Source organism: Cavia porcellus, unplaced genomic scaffold, assembly GCF_034190915.1.
Source record: "Cavia porcellus strain 051 isolate PalLab524CR breed Dunkin Hartley unplaced genomic scaffold, mCavPor4.1 scaffold_14, whole genome shotgun sequence".
NCBI lineage: Eukaryota > Metazoa > Chordata > Mammalia > Rodentia > Caviidae > Cavia > Cavia porcellus.
In genome coordinates this window covers 70,031,408-70,046,701 of record NW_026947497.1, presented here as the reverse complement: position 1 = coordinate 70,046,701, position 15,294 = coordinate 70,031,408, and the positions used below count along the sequence as shown (strand labels likewise).

The following is a 15,294-nucleotide window of genomic DNA, read 5'->3' as shown; positions in this document are numbered from 1 at the left end:
CACAAAGAAATTAACAGAAAAATGCATTTGCTCCTAAGGAGCTCACCATCCCTTTATATAAGGGTAAGATTACCATTATAAGGAAGAGATACTAAAAGATTGAAAGAGTAAGGAAATATTACTACTAAAGTACAGACAAAAGTTCTGCAAATACAGAGAAGGGAACACATGTATTCAGCTGTAGAGGAATACAGAATTTTCAAAACAGAGCTAACTAACTGGAACTTAAGAGGTACAAAAAGGAGTCTTTCTGGATTTAAAAAAAAAAAGCTCTATAGGATGAGAGGCCATCTGAGAGCATTGGTTTACTTAAGAACAAGTTAAAAGCTGAGATTTAGAGTCCAGGAGCTCAAAGTTCTGCCCTACTCTTTCAATTGCCAAAACCCATTTTTTTCAAAGCCTTGATTTTATCAATTTGTACAAAGGGTTAATAATAGTTCACATTTGTCTCTGCAGGTGAAAAAACAATAAATATGTAGAATTAGAAGAAAATGAGATGGGCCATGACTCCTGGGCACAGGCCTCTTTTCTCCCTGAAGACTTTCTGGCTGAATTGCTTATTTCTTTCAAAGGCTCCTGTATTTCCTTCTCCCAGTATTTTTCTCTGGGACTCAACACACTTAGTACTTTCCACTCTGCAAAAACTCTTTGCATATTTGTTTTGATTTACAATAGAACTTATTTAGATTCTTTGCCTACACTAGAATAAAAATAAAAATAGTTCACTTTTGAAAAGAATATATTTTAGAAAGTTCAGTTTCATTTCAAATAACATGTCCCATGAGTTGTATTAATTTAAATAGCCTCAAAAACAGTTTTGCATTATTAAAGACCTCATAAAGTAAAAATAACTTCCGTGGAAGATGTTTATTATCTTTTCAAAAATAATGGATACAATTCTAAAAGTCATCACATGTTTCTCATTTTCAGATTCCTTCAAGAATTCTCAGATCCTTTTAAAAATCAATTTAAAGTGGATCTTATATGTGGGTATAAGACCTGAAACTTTGGAACTGATAGAAGAAAACACAGGAGAAACACTTGAAGCTGTAAGCACAGGAAGTTTCTTGAGCAGAACTCCAGTAGTCTATGAAATAATGACAGGAGTCAGTGAATTGGACTAGATGAAATTAAAAAGTTTTTGCAAAGTAAAGCAAACAACAATTTGAACAGAGAGCCTACAGAATGGGAGGAAAATCTTTCCCAGTTACATTTCTGACAAAAGATTAGTATTTAGAATATATAAAGAATTCGAAAATCTTCAAATCAAAATAAAAAAGCCCAAGCAATAAAAATGGGCAAATGAACAGAGTACACTTCTTAAAAGAAGTAAAAATTGCTGGTAAGTATATGAAAAAATCTTCAACTTCTTTAGCTATTAAGGAAATGCAAATCAAAATTACACTGATATTCTGTCTCTCCCTAATCAGAATGACTATCCCCCCAAGAATACAAAAACAATAAATGATAATAATGCACGGGGGGGAAAAGGAACCTTTTAACACTGCTGATGGAAATGTAAATCAGTACATAGGAATCAGTATGGAGCTTCTTCAAAAAAGTAAAAGTGAAAACATTACTTGACCAAGCTGTACCATGCTTTGTTACATACTCTTAGGACTTAAAATCAGCATGCTATAGGGATCCCAGCATATTCATGTTTATTGTAGCAGAATTCAAAACAGCCAAGATATGGAACTAGACCAGCTACCTATCCAGAGATAAATAGATAAAAGTAAAGAATTATTCAGCAAAGAGAACAAAATTCTGTCATTTTCAGGAAAATGGACAGAATAGGCAATCATCAGATTAAGAAAATAACATTCTGATTGTCCTTAGACAAACACCTCATATTTCCCTTAATATGTGGACTCTACAAGAGATGGCATAAAAGGAGGTCTATTATAACTAGATAAAAGGAAGAGAATCAAGTGGAAGGGGATAAAAAGGTAATGAAGGAAATGGAAATGTCAAAATGGATGCTTTGAAACCATGTATTTTGTAAAATTGAAAGCACTAATATAAATATGTTAAGAAACTGAGCTACAGGAGATCTGGTAATCTCAAAAATTAAACATAAAAAATCTGAGAGTAAAAACAAATTCTCAGTGTATCCATCCAATTGTGACATCCCATGTAAGTTTCTTTCCCCCTTCTAACACCTAATTTCCTATACTGTAGAAGTAGGAGACCTAATTAAGAGATACTCCTCAGCTAAAAGATAAATAAATATTCGTTGAAAACCTATGAGGCCCTTGCCACTATGAGGTATTCAAAACGAGTGCTCCCTTTGTGCTGTTCCAATGACATCAGTGTCAGTACCCTCTATTCTGCAGAGAGGTGAGCTCAAGAAGATATCCTGGAAGTAGACTTTATCTGTTTATTTGTTTACGTATTTCTATCAGCCCAGCTAAGACAGGGAGGCAGTCTGCCACATTCAAAGTCATCAGAACATCAGAGAAGCTCCACTGAAATTCCTTGGCAACTTTTATGTGTGAGGAGAGTCTGTCTGCTGACCTTCCAGGGATTGCAGTAGCTCTTATGATAATTCTGTGGCTGGAAGCTAGACAGCTGGCTTCACTCTCCTTTCTCTCCCCTCCACATTTTATATTTACATTTCAGCAATAACTCTGATCATAGGCTCTGGGGGTCAAGCTTTCCTCTTTCTTGTGCTTACAGTCTCAAGGCCAGGGTGTACTAAATGACAAGCAAAGAGTGTGTGAGCCAAACACTGTGAGGAGACAGGCACCTCGAACAGAACCAAGTCACCTTCCTGTGCCCTGTAACCATAAAAACAATGATGGGCTCATCTCCTTGATAAGTACTACAGAAAAGACAAGAGGGAAATCAAATGTGACCTCCACTCTCACGCACATACTCTTTGAAGAGTTCCGTCATGTGTTAAGGTCTCCAAAAACTTCCTAACACCAGGTGTAGTCAGTTTAAATCCTATGAGAGAAATGGAACAAAAACCCTGCAGATTCAGGAAAGGCTGTATGTAGTTAATTGGGGAAGATCCAGGAAAGCATTTAAGGATGGCTGATTCAAATTTTTAAAGGATAGAAATGGAGAAAAACACAGGTAGACTACAGCCTAAGCCCAGACAGAGAAACATCAGATGTAAATACTTGGGCAAGTACTATAAAAAGAATGAGAGGTAAAAATGGAAAATTATTTGGGGCTATTGCTTGTATGTGCTTGGCTGAAAACTGCAGACATGTGGATGTCAAGTCTAATTATGCATAAGAGTTCTCCACTGCCATCTTCTGCCTTGTAAAAGGTTCAAAGCTCCTGTCCCCTTGTGTAAAGGTGGGTGGGTGTCTAGAATTTTCCTTTAGTAATAATGAATCTAGGGTGACTGCAAAGCACATGACCTCCAATAGATTTAGAGAAAATCAAGCTTCCACGTCCCATGTCTCATCAACACTGATTCCAGCAGCTCTGAAACTAGCAGCAATGAGAATGCTTGAACATTTGGTAAATCAAATTAGGGGAAAGTCCCCTCTGCAGATTTTGTGCACAAAACCCTCACTATGATTTCTGCTCAACCTGTTGTCTGGGAATTCTTGTTCAACCATGTTAGTACGTGAGGTAAGAAACAATGCTTTCATTCTGCATGTGGAGAAACTGAGGCTCAAAGAAATGGGTGGTTACAGAACAGAAGCTGGACAAGGTGGTTGTGATTTTAATAGACATATTCTGTCCTTAAAATAATCTGTCTTGCACAAAAGCCTTTAGATGAAAGACTGAATATCTTACTTAGGATCCTGGGACTTAGTCTTTGGCATGTAGAAAATCAGTGTTTTCAGCACCATATATTAAAGAGACTATATCTTTCTTACAGTGAACATGTTTGGCCTCTTTGTTGAAGAGAACATGGTTGACTGTGTTTGTAGCTGAGTCTGCATCTTCTGTTCCATTCGGTAAGTCCTCAGGTCTGTTTTTTTTGGTCAGAACCATGCTGATTTTATTATAGTAGCTTTGAGGTAACTTCAAATCAGGGATTATAATGCCCCCTGCCTTGCCTTTGTTGTCCAAGATTGCCTTGGCTTTATAGGTCTCTTCTGGTTCCAGATGAATGTTCAGATTTTTTTCTCTAGGTTGGTGAGTTATAGTAATGGTATTTTTATTCAGATTGCATTAAATCTGTATAAGAGTTTTGAGAATATGACCATTTTCACTAAGTTGGTTCTTCCTATCCATAAGCAAGAAATATATTTCCATTTTCTCTGAGATCATGTTCATTTTCTTTAGAGTACTGTCATTTTCAATGAATAGAACTTTTACTTCCTTTGTTAGATAGATTCCTAAGTATTTGGTTTTTTGGATGTTATGAAGGGTGTGGTTTCCTTAATTTCTCTCAGTGAGTTTGTTGTTTGTGTATAGGGATGTGACTGATTTTTGAGTGTTGATTTGGTATCCAGATATGCTAGTGAACTTGATTATTAAATCTAGAAGTTCCTTGGTGGAGTTTTTGAGGTCCTCTATGTATAGTATCATGTTGTCTGCGAATAATGATAGTTTTCTCTTTTCCTTTCCTATCCTTATTCCTTTTATTTCTCTCTCTTGCCTAATTGTTCTGGCTGTTTCCAGAACTACATCAAATAGGAGAGGTGATAGTGGGCATCTCTGTCTTGCTCTTGATTTTAGGTTGAAGCTTTTAATTTGTGTCTATTTAGTATGATGTTGGCTGAACTTTAAGGTGGACAGTTATAGCACTCTCTCCTGTCTGTCTCTGTCTCCTTTGCGACTGTGTCATACACACACACACACACACACACACACACACCCCTACATCTACTTCACTTCTATTTATTCTAATATGAATTACAAGGCCATAGACATACCTTTCTTTTGAAGGTATGGAGTACCTCAGAAGTTCCCCTAACAAAGTCTATGTGATAGCTGGTTAATTATCCTTCTTTTACCCACTAAGAGACAGAAGGTAAATATGAAAGAAAACAAGGAATAGACTATTTCCCTGTGCTCTTTCCATCCTTTTTTCTCTAAAATAGGAAGTTTACTGAACCACTGCCAACAATTCACTCAGCCTAATGAAGTGTATAAGTAATGGGATTAAATAATCTTAAACCATTATTACAGTGGCCTGACACTGACATTCATCTAAACGCTGGCAAACATCGAGCGGTGAGTTCATGCTTGATTTAAAAATAAACAAACTAGGGCAGTGGGAAGGTTCTAGCATAAAGTTTCAGACGCATTTAACCTGGAAATCTGAGACCCTTCATTCTGGTTAGCAAACATTCTGAAGTAAGCACTGTCCTAATTCTATGCTCTCCAACCAAAATCAAAATCCAACATTTTCTAAGAATGTTTCTCTGGCTCTGTAGCCACACATGGTTAAAATTCTTCATGTCAGTCCCCAGAGAAAGCAGTTCTTTGAAGGCATCATCAAGGATCATGGTTTCTATTCCTGCCCTTGCCATTAATAAACCATATAACCTCAGGCGAATCCGTCAGCTTTCTTGGGCTTTAGCTTTCTCAGCTATAAAATGACGTTACTGAATTTCTAAGGTTACTTCTGGCCCTTAACAAGCATTCTAATTCTATGGCAACAGCAGTTAATATAGCTTGGGTTAGGAAGCCGGAGGAAAATTCTTTATGCAGTTAGGACCTATGTTGTTCTGGGCAAACTACTCAGAGATCTGCATCCTTCTTTCTTTACCAGAGAATGCTGCTGTGGAGCCTGCAGGGCTGTGGGGAGCTGTAACCCAGACTAGCAAATTGCTGGGGGGTATTTGAGGAAAGGAGCTAAATAAATACCCTACATAAAGGACAGTACCTTAACTTCATTGCCCTGCTGAAAACTTGCTGCTACTGTAGAATAACAGGGCTATAATAGGGATGTCTGTAAAAATGAGAGATACTTTCCAAAGTACATTCACTCCCAAAGTCATTTTGTGCCTGAGTTCATTCTTCTAGGAAACATTTTACAGCACTCTTCATTTAGATAATTTATACTGTCAATTAAAGTTTTAACAAGATATTTTGTATTTCTCGTCATTCTGTGTAAGAGTTTTTTCGTGTTATAATTTCTAATCCTAAAATTTATAATTTTTATTTTGCTAGCTTATGAAACCTTACTTATTCTAGTATTTTCAATGTTTTCCTAAGATAGCTAGAAGAATAATCACATTATTGATAAATATTTATATATCCCAGTTTTAAAATTTTGAGAAAGTCTCAGTAAAATATAAATGATACAATGGCACTCATTTAAAATTAAGAACACCAAATGCAAATATCACTACATATTGTTTCGAGATATGTATTAAACAAATTGATAGTATTAGCCATATCTGTATAAAAGTTTTGGAAATGTGAACATAAGAACTCAAAGAATTTAAACAAAATTTCTGATGTTTTGTTACCTGGTAGATACATGGGTAAATGTACCTTTACTATATTATTCTTTTTATTTTTACATGTGCTAAAATATTACATAAGTTGAAGCATACATATTTAACTTTTTTTGTTTTCAACTTTCCATTTCAATGCATAGAATGATAAGAACAAAATCAATATCACAGAGGTGATTTTGTGCATACCTAGACCTAGAAAGAAATATGTTTGGCCAGGTTTTTATTTTATCCTGCTCACCCTATAGCTTTTTTTCGTTTTCTCCTTTTGTGTTATCTCAATTGTTTTTGTTTTCAATAAGAATATACATTCAATTTTATGAATGCCCTTTCAATGAAAAGTATCCATGGAGATGATCTGTTCTGATTCCAGTTTGACACCTCAATATAACCGATTGGTCTGAAAGACTCCTAATTATCCTAATGTTGCAATAACAGAGTAATGCAAAGTGTTTTATTATGGAGTATTCAGTTTACTAACATTCAGTTTGGGGCTTCTGCATTTCCCAAAGTTGGATTCTCACAGTTTTCCTTTGAGGGCAGCCTAAATTGGTAGACCATGAGGAACATGATAGCTTCATAAAAAGATCTGGGAAGCTGCTTCTTTCTTATGAGGCTTTGAAAGCTGAAGTAATGCAGAAATCATTTGTTTTTTGAAGATAGGAAAAATCCTGTTAGTGAAATTTTCTGGATCTTTCTCAGATAACAGCTCTGACTTTCATCCATGTTTATGAGGTTAGTCAAGATTTTCCCCTATATATTTTAGATTTGCTGAGAAAATGACTCCTTTTTATAAAATTTTAGGTACAATAATTTAAAAAAGAGTCTATGCTTTTTGTTTTCTGATTTTCTTTTTATTGCTCTTTATAAAGAATCATCACCTGGACTTAAAATTCCAGTTAGTTATTTTAACTTATCAATGCTTTTTATCTTAATGAATTTATTCTTCTAGGTTGAATTTTCTTTTTCATTTTCTACTTCTTTATATTAATTTACTTGTTCTCTTATTACAATTAATGATATCATCATAACTTGAAATTCAACTATGCTGTCCCATTGCTTTGCTGTCCCATATATTTGAGAGTATGTTTGTGTTTATAGCAAGTTGAACATTAGTTTCAGGAATAGAGCCTGGACTTAGCACAGAAGAGCAATTTAGAAGACCCTTTCCTCATCTTTATTTAGTCTTTGTTTATGGTTGATACATGTGTCAACTTGAGCAGTTTGGAAATTTAACTAAGAGACTCAGCAGGGAGCCAGGATTCTTTGTAAATATCCTCATCCTGTCCTAAGGAAGGGGAAGGAGATTTTCTAACTCTCCACTGGTCCAGGAGGGGAGGAGTGGCCTGGGTACAAGATAAAGGAGAAAAAGAGGTTTGCTCTTCCTCTCAAATTTGGCTCTGGCTACTTTTTGCTGGCCGCTGTCTTGAAGTGTTGCCTCTGTGCATGCCACTCTGCCTTGGAGCCAGCTGAAACCTCCATAAACAGTGAGCTAAATAAACCGTTACTTCCTTAATTTTGGGAGTCAGGTATTGTGTTCCAGCAATGAGAAAAGTAAACAAGACAGTCTTCTACTCTGAAAGCTTCAGAGCAGTATTTGTATGATGGGACTCAGAATCTCTAACTTGCGTTTCAGGTCTGAATATTTATGAGGTCATGCAGGAAAATGGTAAATGTAAGGCTGTAAGAATGGAAGCGATAACTTCTTAGCAGTAACCTGGTTAAACTCTAAAAGACAGTATTGGACACATTTTTCTCTTTCTGGAAACATTTTTTTCCTTACTGGGAGAATGCTGGTGGGTTGATGATAAAACATCAAGAAGAAAGTGTGTGTGTGTGTGTGTGTGTGTGTGTGTGTGTGTGTGTGCACATGCACACTCATACATGTATGGTGAGACAGAGAGCCAAGAAAGAAGCATGTTTTAGAGATGACAGAGCAAATGAGAGTGCAATTAACAGGAGGGAGGTGCATGTCGATTTTTGAGATTTAGCCCAAACTTGATTCTTTTTCCAACACCCACACAAGGCACTGGCTATAATTGCTTTTAAAACATTTTATTCGGAGAACCTGAGTATATAAAAGGACAGTTTTCCTGCAGAGGAACAAACATCTACCTCTTAATGGAGGCTGAAAAGCTAGACTGTTTTAAGTGTAGCCACTAAGCAACATAAGAGAATGAAAGGGTGCTAGTGTGCTGGTTATTCATGTGCCAAGTTCAGGTCTCTTAAAGTGTTTAGTCTCCTTTGGAATTGGCTTCCTATTTCCGGAAGTCTTTTAATCACTAGGATTTCAATTCTAATAAAATTGCCTGACAAACTTTTACTGTCGAGAGTGAGGAGTTGGATTCCATCCACTCTGCAAGAGCCCTGATTTAGGGAAAGATCCCTGGGCTGCCATTTCTTAAACAGGCTTTGCTGTGTCCCTAGGTCCAGACTCCCTGGCAGTACTGAGAAGACAGCAACAATTTTTCTTAAATCTACACTGTTGACTAAGCTTGTCTCATGAATGACAGATGGACACAGAAGCGGGAAGCATTGCTACTTCATCTGAAAACAACAGAAAAATTATCTGAAGCAAAACATCACCTTGTTTTCATATATGGCCTGATATTCCTATGAAGGCAAACAAGCTCAGTATTAGCAGATGAAGTTAAGACTCCAAACTCAAATGGTTTCTGCATATCACACAATGCTAAGGAAAAAAAGTTGATTGCAGAATAAGCCCTTATCATAGTAAATGGCTTCACAATGTACAAAATATCACACTAGTTCATTTCCTTTCTTTGAAGATAGGGAAGAAATTAGTATCTTCCTTCAATAAAAGAGAACATTGGTATTCAGAGGTTAAATGGCTGATAAAGCCATACCAGGAGAGCTAGGAAAAGGAAAAATAGATTTTCATCTGTGATTTACCTTTCAGGAAAGTTTTAATGCTCTTGATTTCAGTCTACTCATTTATGTCAAAGTATAAAAAGAATCAAAATTAATTATCTTTTAAAAGATAAATCACCAAAGCAGAAGAGCATCTCATTGGATTTGTTAATAATTATACCAACAAAAATTAAAATAACTATGACATAATATGCTCTAAGTTGGTTTTAAAAATGTAAGCAAACTTCTCCAGTGAGTAATAAGGTACAGTTTAATATGCAATATAGTTAATGCTAATAGTCTTGGCAACTGGAAAAGTCTTTCTAAAGAAATAAGGTAAAGCAAAAGTCCTCTGAATTATATTACACTTGATTTGGTAATATAAGTCAAAGTATTTATTCTAAGGAAGTAATTTTTAAAAGCTAAAACAATTCATTTCCTGTAAGCATATTAGTTATAATGTTAACACTTGAAAATACCTAATATTTTTGAGGGACAAATGGTTTTAAAAAATAGTGTGTAAACAGAATGTAAACCTAAACATATGAAAAGCTAAAAATGAAGGTTACTATGAATGGAAACCTACATACATATTTATCTTTGGTTAGTAAATAGAAAATAGAAAACAAAATATGTACAAAGACAATTACAATATCATACTGAATCAAATTTGTTTAATTAGATGTTTGGGCACAAGGATTTATGAATTCAAGATATACTACATATACTTAATGTCTTTATTAATATATCAATTGTATAGTAATGTATTAATTAGTTAACATTCATTAATGTTGATATATGTTAATATATTAATATAATATGAAAAAATCTGGGGATAGTATTGACACATTTAGCCCATCAGTTACGTAACTGTCCAATTTAAAATACAATTTTAGATTTAACAATAAACAGATAGAAATAAATGTAATTTATATTAGATTGGTTTGAGTACTTAAATTAGAGTCAACTTGGTTGGTCAAACTTTGATGGTCCTCACACAGAATTAATTCACTAAGCCACTAACTTCAATATTCTTAATGAATAATGAAAACAAAAATTACAGGGATCCTGACTGATGTCCAGGAGCTGGGTTTTCTCTGCTTTGTGACATTGGTTTCCTGCACCCTAACAAGAAACAGTTTTGCTGGGTCACACTGAAAATGTTTCCTGTTCTAAGTCTTTTCATTCACAGAAAGTAACAAACAACTCTAGGTTTCTCTCTGTGCAAAAATCTGTCTTTACGAGAAATTAGTTTTGTATTATTTTTTCCATTTCCTTGACTTCTTTACATTCCTAGTATGCAGCTTTTTGGACTTAATGAAAGTTTAGGAGAAACTGCACTGCTAATGCATCTGAGAGCACAGCGACTGTGTGTTGGACTTGAAATTGATAACGAGCAAATATCCTTAAAGCTTACATGAATTCTGAAAAGAGTTAAAATCCTTTGAGTTACCATGGACAGATCTCACTAAGAAAAGCTTAAATGATCTCATATAAAGCACAGACATAAAATAGGTGGTAGGAATTTTAGAATTTGAATTTATCCAGCTCTTCCAGGCATGTGGCTAAATATCTGATAATTTCCATGCTATCCGCAAAATATAGCAACATGCAATGAAAACAAAGATGGAATCACCCTGAACAATCAGATATCTTCCTCTGCAATGGAGACCAAAATCAGCCCACCGACTGTAGAAATCCATTTGTACAAAGTAGATATATTTGAAGGGTAAAACATCTTTCTAAAGCCCAGAGTCTTACTGCACATATAAGTATCACATTCAGAGACAGTAAAAAGGTCTAAAATTTTTAGAACTCATCTCACAATAACATTTTTTCCATTACTGTTTCCTTCGTGGGCCAAATGTGCTTTAAAAATTGCTTCCTTTCAAATTCAAGAGTCATCAGAGAAAAAGCCCAAAAATGACCTCCATTATACAGATGACAAAACTGAGGCTTAGGAAGATTCAGCATCTTTCCCAAGGAGACAAAGTGTTCAGTGATAGAACCAAAGTGAAGCTCATTTGTGTTCTTTTCATAGTGTTCTCTGGCTTTCTGATATTATATCTGAAAATTTTGGCTGATAAGTGATAATAAGAGTAGCTGAAGAAGACTGGAACAAGACCATCAGTGAAGTAGTGAAAGTCAGCAAGACAGTTAAAAAGGGATGAAACACAGAAAAGAGCCACACACACACACACACACACACACACACACACACACTCACACTCACACACATATACATCAGGTGCATGTACACACAGCAGTCTGTAGTTACTGAGTGTAAGAATTCACAGTTCTAGGTGCTTCTGCGGGCTCCTCTGACATTTCTTTGAGACAGCTCATAACAATGAGTAATTTCAGAGTGGTCCTCCTAGGTCAGTGTGAATGACAGGCCATGTAGTTCATTTAAACATATCAGAGGGACAGCCTTCATGTTTTAAATTAATTTGTCAAAGTTTGGCATTTGGAATATGCTACAGCTTTCTACACATTTCTACTACATATAATTGCTCCCTCCAGAGCAAAAGATCATTATTGTATTTGGCTATGCATTTCATACACATGAAAACCACACAATGTTTGTGCAATAGGTCTGTAGCTCTAGAAATCTAAATACTGAAAGAGGCCTGGCTCTGACATCTTTTGGTATTCTCACTTTATAGGCAGAAATTAAGTAAATGACTTTAATATATATATTTTCCCAACTCTAACAGTATAGGGCTTATGATGCTATAAAGGATTTGAGTTGCTTCTGGAAGGAAAATGAAACAAAATTGAACTTAAAAGATGCAAAATGACATTGAATCCAAAAAATGTTAATCTTTAAGAACTTGAGATAAGTACTACAAGTCCCAGAATCACAATGAGCTAGAGATGTCAGGTTATGGAATGATACCAACCAAGCTAGAAAATCCAAAAAAAAAAAAAAAAAAAAAACCCTTAAATTTTGGAAATCTACAAAGTTATGACTCCCCATACATCACACCCAAAGTTTATTTTAGGTTGAGATATCTTGGTACCACAGGCCAACCCATGACTACTTTGTAGGTTTGCAAAAAAAAAAAAAAAAAGAGTGCTATTTTCTTCCATTAACTTGCTAGGCAGATCAAAGTCATGCAGAAAGACAGCAAAGAAATATATTTTAAATTTTGAATTTTTGTACTTATTCATCAATTTCCTTCATCAGGGGATAATTTGATGGATTAAGTAACCCTTCAAAAAAGCTAAGACACCGTGAGAATTCAGATAATCTGAGAATTTTTTAGTCATCAACTATATTATCAAAACACAGTTAAAATAATTACTATTAGCTCAATCAGCACTCCCATTCATTTCTCTTCAAGGTGCTCTGTATTAAAGGGCTTCTTTGCATCATGGAAACCCAGCCAGATAAGCAGGTTACTTAAGAAATGCTCTGAATAGATAAGACTGACCAAAAGTCCCAGAGAAAGTAGAACATAGAACTCTGGTCTTCCAGGTGCCTGACAAATCCAGAAATCTGCAAAGTTTCCCTGAAAAATATTTGGATTTCAAATTCAGGATGAAATCGAACAAGATGTGTGACTGCTCCTTGGAAAGCCTTCCGACTCCTGTACACGCAGGAAAGCCGCAGATTGGTGGTCTTCCCTGCAGCATCCCTTATCCAAAGGAACCCTACCGCCAACATGCTTTTCAACTTCATATGAATTGGAAACAGAGCGGGGAATTACGATATATGGACTTGACACACAATGCAACTTTTGAAGCCTATTGAAGAATAAAGATCAGCTGGCTCCATTCAATTACAAGCAAATGGCATTTGGCCAAAGGAGACAGCGCACTTCAGGGAGAAGTGTGGGAGGACTTACAATATAGCAGGGCTCGCAGTAGGCTTTCTTCTCCACAGCGTAGAAAGGCTGCCCGCGGAGCTTGTGGCTGCAGATGATGCAGGTGAAACAGTCCACGTGGAAGACCTGGTCCATGGCGGTGCATCCGGTGCCTTCCCCAACCACATTTTCCCCACAGCGTGCACAGCGGCCTGCGAGAAGAAAGGCGAGTAATGGTTAGAAGAACCAAAGGAGTTCTTCACTCCTGAAGAAGCAAGCATGGGAGAGTCACCAGACTGATTCACACCATCAGCAAGCAGCAGCCACAGAACCACCCCAGCAATGTCACCATCCAGTCAGCACTCGGCTTTGGGAAGCCAGTGTGATAGGATTTTACAAGAGTCAGCAGAAGTCAATGACCAAAGGTCCCAGAGAAAGAGGGAACAGAGCTGAGGTCTCTGAAGTTAAAACCACTGTTTTGCCTTGAACCTTACTTCCAGGTGTATATAAAGGGAACATAACTCAGATGTTGGACTGAAAGCTATAATCCACAAAACAGTCCAGGAAAGCCTTTCTTCTTGGAGACTATGCATCCAGTTAGAATATGAGGAATCTGGGACCAACACAAACTTCTATTCCTTTCCCAAAATCCCTACTGGTCAAACCTCTGTCATGAGCCCTCAGTGGTAGGTAGACCACAAAGTAGCTTCTTTCATTTCCAGATTGCTCTGCTAAGAAAATTCTCCATGATACTGAGCCAGCATGCATCTTCATTCTAACTGCTACTGAAAAGCCCTAATTCTGTCTTCTTGGGCCTCGTGAAAGAAGTCTCATCTGTTGGACTTGACACCTGTTAAGATCCTACAGTTCAGTTAGCCAGCTTCTACATATGTTCTGAGTTTGAACATTCCTAAATCATATAAAGTTTCCAAGTATTGTGGGGTTTTGAGTCTCTTGGGTCCCTGGTCCTGCCATGAACCATTACCTAGTGTTCTGCAAAATTATAGCATTCTTAAATTGATTAATGAGATATCTGACCCATACATGGACATAAAGTTAGGTTTTATACATTGATTTAGGTTGTAAGAATAAAATATAATTGAAGACAAAAGAGACACTGTGCTGGATGGAACTGATATCTCTATCTGACTCTATCATGGGAATCCTGAGTCAGAGGTCAAGTCCACATCAAATTTGCCTCCTTATCCTTTGTCTATAAATTTAAAAATCCCAACAGATAATTATAGGCCACAGGGGATGTCAGCAATAATTTTCATGCCTTTGCGCATAATTTAACAACAACCAATCTAGTTTTGTGCCTGCCAGACGTTTTTCTTGGCGCTCCCATATATTAATAACAACTGATGTGTGGATACTGTTATTATTTCTATCGTGCAGGTGAGGAAAAGGGAATCATGAAAAGTAGTTCAGCATGATCCAACACAGGTAGTTTTGCTTGAGTTTCTGTGCCTTTACCCGCTGTGCAATATTGTTTCTTTCTAGTTGTATGTAGCAGGATTAATACGGACTTGGCATTACGGATCACGATGGAGAGATTTCTCACTGAAGACTGCTTTCAGCACTCTGTCACGTTGGATTGACAACCATTTCACACATACACACACACACAAATGAAAGGGCTAAATGTTTAACTTGGGGAAAAAGATGTAAATATACTTCTAATTCTCTCTATTACAGGATTGGAATGTGTCTTTTAAATAAGTCTGAAACTAGCCATCATATTTTTCTAAGGAATAAGAAATATCAAGCCAGAAAAATAGCTAAGCTCTTGAAAACCGAGCCATCTCTGCAAGAGTTGATATTATTATGAAGGCAGAGAATCTTGTTCTTGATATTCGATATAACTTCTGTCTAAAAAAATTAATAATCTTCATGGCTGGGCTTACAAACGTCTACCCAAGAGCTGTACAATTTTTAAATAAGATGTATAATTTAGAAAGATATCTTTTTTTTTTTTTTTTTTTTTTTTTTGTCTTTTTCCTTTTTATCAGTACCGGGGATCAAACTCACGACTGCTGATTGTAAGGCAGGCACTTATGCTGCTGAGCTAAATCCCCAGCCCCAGAAACATATCTTTAAAACACTGCTCTTTCCCTGCTTAGAGTAAGAAAATTAATTCATATCATAGTATTTTTTGATTACTCTGGCAACAGAGAAACCAAAAAAAAATCTTAATTGGTTTATTATAAAGGGAATAGCACTATTTGAAAATA

At 36.2% G+C, this 15,294-nt stretch overlaps 1 protein-coding gene across 13 annotated transcripts in view; it reads right to left on the bottom strand.

The window, feature by feature from the left end:
• The window catches only part of Lpp (LIM domain containing preferred translocation partner in lipoma), a 606,732-nt gene that overhangs the window by 99,944 nt on the left and 491,494 nt on the right, over positions 1-15,294 (bottom strand). For all 13 annotated transcript variants that reach the window (XM_013160167.3, XM_063261224.1, XM_013160168.3 and 10 more), the window contains one exon: positions 13,103-13,272. In XM_013160167.3, coding sequence (XP_013015621.1) covers positions 13,103-13,272 — 170 coding nt within the window. The remainder of the gene's footprint in view (positions 1-13,102; positions 13,273-15,294) is intronic.